This window comes from Poecilia latipinna, unplaced genomic scaffold, assembly GCF_001443285.1.
Source record: "Poecilia latipinna isolate Pla-1442-1.1 unplaced genomic scaffold, P_latipinna-1.0 Scaffold11, whole genome shotgun sequence".
Classification (NCBI taxonomy): Eukaryota; Metazoa; Chordata; class Actinopteri; order Cyprinodontiformes; family Poeciliidae; genus Poecilia; species Poecilia latipinna.
The window spans coordinates 821,964-826,638 of NW_015112627.1; the positions used below are offsets into that span (position 1 = coordinate 821,964).

At 38.8% G+C, this 4,675-nt stretch overlaps 1 protein-coding gene across 1 annotated transcript in view; it reads right to left on the minus strand.

Moving 5' to 3' along the window:
- The window catches only part of glipr2l (GLI pathogenesis-related 2, like), a 9,514-nt gene extending 5,341 nt beyond the window's left edge, over nucleotides 1-4,173 (minus strand). Inside the window, exons 1-4 of the mRNA XM_015030237.1 lie at nucleotides 4,073-4,173; nucleotides 2,940-3,010; nucleotides 1,196-1,596; nucleotides 554-662 (exon numbers count right to left, since the gene is read on the minus strand). Coding sequence (XP_014885723.1) covers nucleotides 554-662; nucleotides 1,196-1,208 — 122 coding nt within the window. The 5' untranslated portion in view covers nucleotides 1,209-1,596; nucleotides 2,940-3,010; nucleotides 4,073-4,173. The remainder of the gene's footprint in view (nucleotides 1-553; nucleotides 663-1,195; nucleotides 1,597-2,939; nucleotides 3,011-4,072) is intronic.
- Nucleotides 4,174-4,675: the final 502 nt, after the last annotated feature.

Here is a 4,675-nt window from a genome sequence, read left to right on the forward strand (position 1 = left end):
GCTTTTTAACCACTTTTTTTTTTTTATTTTTAAAAAAAAAAAAAAAAAAAATATATATATATATATATATATATATATATATATATATATATATATATATATATATATATATATATATATATTAGATATATATTAGATTTTTTATATGTTGATTGAACGGGAACTAGCTCATGCTCAGGTTTTGAACTTAATCCAGAATATTTAGGTGGTGAATTGTGAACATGATTTTTGTTTTCTTTCACATAAATTGCCTGTATTTGAACTAGTTCTTGTGAAAGAGGAACTTGCAAAACATTTCACTCAAGAGAATACATAATCCCTAAGTTTACTTGGTGCTACTGATTTAATAAAAGTGACTGAAAAGCAGTTTAATTAATTGCAATTTGAACATCTTAATGCAGCTGCAGTCGAATTATCAATATCACTTGTAATCAGAAACACATGTTGGATACATTAAGTTTGTATCCAATATGTTTAAACATAAACCTTTTCTCTTTAGCTTTGTAATTTAATCTGTGTGTGTGTGTGTGTGTGTGTGTGTGCTGTATCTCACCGAGCAGCCTCTCTGCTCAATTTGCTGCTCAGCTTTAGTGGGGGAGCCTGGTGCTTCTTCCTGTACTCGTTGTGGCACTGCAGCACCTCCTCAGCAAATTGTTTGGAGGCTGAGAGACGGAGACGGATCAGAGGGGGGAACGGTTAGACGTCTGATGACGGCAGGAATGAAACGATACAACAGGGAGACTCATCCGTGACCTCAGAGCTGTGATGTTGAGACTGAATGACCTCACATTGTGAGTAAGGAAACGTCTGCTGGATCATCCCCCTCAACCCGCTGTCACCCCCTTCTCCACAAGGCTACTCAGTGCCTATCACTCACTGGCCTTTTCATGAGTCTCACAGTCTCCAGTGCTTACACAATAGGTACATTCAAATATTTACACAGACTAAAACAGAAGGACAGATTCTGCTATTGTTTACTAGGAATCTAACGAGAATCAAAGGGATCAAAGTATGCCAGATTAAGAGCAGAAAAACAGCTTTTAGTGGATGTTTTTTTACAGTTCAATATATTTTTTGTACTACATTACAAAGATCACACATGTGATTTTTCTGTCTTGGAAAATTTTAAGTCAGTGAAAAAAAAAAAAAAAAAAAAGATTTGCGTTACATCCGTCAGACTGCAGTCTCCACTTACCGGATTTTCCCATGGTGCTGAATCACTCAGTCCTCGGTGAGATTAATAGTGCAGAGTGAAGTCAGCCTGTTTTGTGCCCGCTCTTCTATCCAATTTGCTTTCGCTCTCCTCCTGGTGCTGGACCTTTAAAGCCGACCCTCTGAAATAGCTACCAATCCATTTGTTTCAAGCCTTTCTCGTCTCTCACACTTTCACAGTCTTCATGTTGCAGAAAGTTTGGCAGCTCCCGTTTAGAAATTCCTCTTGTTGCAATGATCGTTGCACAACATTCGCTCTAAATCAGCATTTTACCTCACTCAGCATAACGTGGAACTCCTTCCTTGTAGCCAAGCGGTCCAGTATCTACATGCCATCAGCTATCTTTATGGCCCAGAGGAGAACACACCCACACCCTTTCATTTCTGCAATTGAAAGAGGAGGCCCTTCAGTCACTGATGACATCATCTTTACGAGACACACTCTCTCTTTAAGCTTGTTTTCCCTACCTACAGGGGAGGGAGAGCCCTAGTCATGGCAGCTGTGGCCTGAACCACATGGCCATTCATTTCATTTTCACTGCAATGATGCAGCGTTGTGCTGGACAGTATACAGTGGGAGCAAAGAAGTAGCTTCCCTTCTGCTGCTCTGTTTTCAGGTTCTTTGCCATCAACAATATTCTCAAATAAGAGTGACAACCTAATTTTGACTCTCTCTATATAAAAAAGAGCTGTGACTGATCTGACATTCAAGAAGAAAATGAGTCACTATCAATAATACTGCAGAGCAGGATGCAACTATTTGTTTTGTCTGTATGAGGTATGCTACCTCTCGAGAATAAATGACATTCCCAAGATCAATATAAAAAAATGAAAGTGACAAATCAGAACTGAATATATTATTCACGTGACATCTCGTTACTCGGATCTGCTAAAACTGTCTTGATGCGCTTTTTGTAAAAGTTGAGACTTATGTAAATAATCAGTATTAAAATAATACACAACCTCTTAAATTTCAAGATGACTAAGCTCTTATGTGAACCAAACACAGGTGAGCCATAAACCCATGTCAGCAGTCAGTGGTTTCAACAACAAAAACAACAACAAAAAGCAGCTTGAAGCTTTTAACAGTCTGGGAAATGTTCAGTCTAACAACAATATCAAAAAGAAATTGGTGGTTCACCCCAAGGATGAACCACTCAAGAACAAATTGTGCTGAACAGTTTGGAGCAAAGAATGCAGAGCACTAAAACGCAAATGGAACGACAGCTGCACAAATGGATAGAAGAAAACAAACCAGTTCATTTAAACAAGAGTAATTGGTTAATCGGCATTCCAAGGACAAGGGACGCTCTTCTTCACTCAAAAGACAAGGAAAATAAACCCATGTGGTGGGTGCAGGCCTGAATACTCTCCCACTAGTAGAATAAAGAAGTTATTTTATTAGAATTCATATGACAACATGGAGTAGGCTGAAAGACCCCCAGATCTAAAATGTTAGATCTGGGAATGAAGCTGTTTATAACCCTATATGCTTGGTTTTGCACTTTATTTTAGTTTTTTTGAGCCTATGTCAGGTCAGTAAATGCAACACAGCCCTAGAGACAACGTTAGTATCGTACATTTTATAGGTTCTATGTTCTGTTGCTGGGGTTACGGCTCTCGCAGCTCACTGCATGCGCACTGCAAAGCGCTGTCTGTGCGAGAGCAAGAGGCTGAAAACGACACAGTTCTTCAGTTAGGACAACTCAGATGGCGTTGCAACTTACCCGTTACTGGAGGGAGTAAAAGTCACGAAAGAGACTCTTTTCTTGCTGCGCATCTTCACATACCCACACACCTGCATCACACCGGAAGGCAGAAGCATGTCAGAAACCAGTCCTCAAAGGGTTGCAAAGTCATTTCTAAGGCTTTGGGACTCCAGTGATTCACAGTGAGAACCATTTATTCACAAATAGGGAAAGAACGAAACAGGGATGGACCATCACAGGAGTGCTAGCATGCCGAAATTACCATGAGAGCACATTGACAACAACATGCTGGAGGTCACTCAAGATCTCACTTGCCTGAACTAAGGTCATTATTCCAATACCAAGAAAGAGACTCAGCAAAATAGCATCTACACGAATGGAAAACCAAAATTGATTTTAAAAAGAGCTTAAGATTAAAGAGAAAAAATAAATCTTGCAAAAACTATCTTGATGATCCTCAAAGATTATTGTTAAGAGTTAAAAAATATATTTTCTGGGAAGCTCCCTGTTACATCTGATGGTAATAGCATTTTAGAGCAATAACATAATTCAACAGGCAAACATTGTAGTGGTATTGTGACGGTTCAGGGTTACTATGCTGCTTTACAGCCTGAAAATCTTGCAGTAATTTCTTGAGCAGGAGATTTGCAGAAAGTCTTGGGAAAGAATGCTGAGCAATCAGTTTGAGACCTAAACACAAAGTGCTCTGAAAAACTGAAAAAAATGAAAACTTTGGAGTGGTCCAATCACTGCCTGGGCTTAAATGTAATTAGCATGACGTCGGGATGTTAAACAGGCTGCTAATGCTCAAGCTGCCTATAATGTGGCTGTTGAAATGAAGGCTCTTACCTTTCACACAAGACCAAGTTGATACGGATAGCTACTTTCCTCTCTATAGATAAAAATCATGGTTTTAAAACTGCTTTTTGTATTGTGAGTAATATTTGTTTAATGATCTAAAACAATCAAGTGCAGGATATGATTTTTGACATCACAGATTAGTGCATTTCGGACTCTCTGTCCAGGTTTCTTAACTCTTCACATTCGGAATCGGAAGCTTTCCACTAGTGACAAAAATTTTTAAAGTACCATAAAATATTAAATACGGATGTGTTTTAGTGTACTTTTGATGTCTGAGTTTGACATATTACCTTCAGATATGTGCAATGTCCGTGGCACTTTCTCACGACTATTTAAGATGAGTAAGGTAGCGACAGAACACTGAAATTCATTAAAAATGCAGTATTGGAGATTCAAGGAGTAATGTTTTTTGTAAATAAACACGTGTTGGATAAGATTAAAGCAGGCTCGTTCCTGTTGTTCAGTGAGGCTCACTTAAATAAAAAGAAATCAATATCGCAGTTCTGCTTCTTCTTCCTTTTTATTATTGCTAATTGCAAACAACTTCAAGGTGCATACCGCCACCTACTGTACATGAGTGCGTTACACACTCTGCGTATAGACAGCTTTTTGACTTTCAGCTTGAGCTGTTCAAGACTGAAATCCTGTTGCTCAAGTGCAACACCCAGTGGTTTTAGAATGAACTGCAATGTACAACAATGTAGGTAACTAGTTAAGCCATTAGCCTGAGAGCAAATTAATGGCTTAACTAGTTTCACCTGTGCGTGAGTACAGAGACAGAGCAGCGAAGAGACGGGACAGGTGTAGTTTGCACAGATACATCTATCCAGCAACAGGCAATAATTTTGATGTGGAAGCTATAAGAAAACCTAATTTAGATATAGATCAATGGT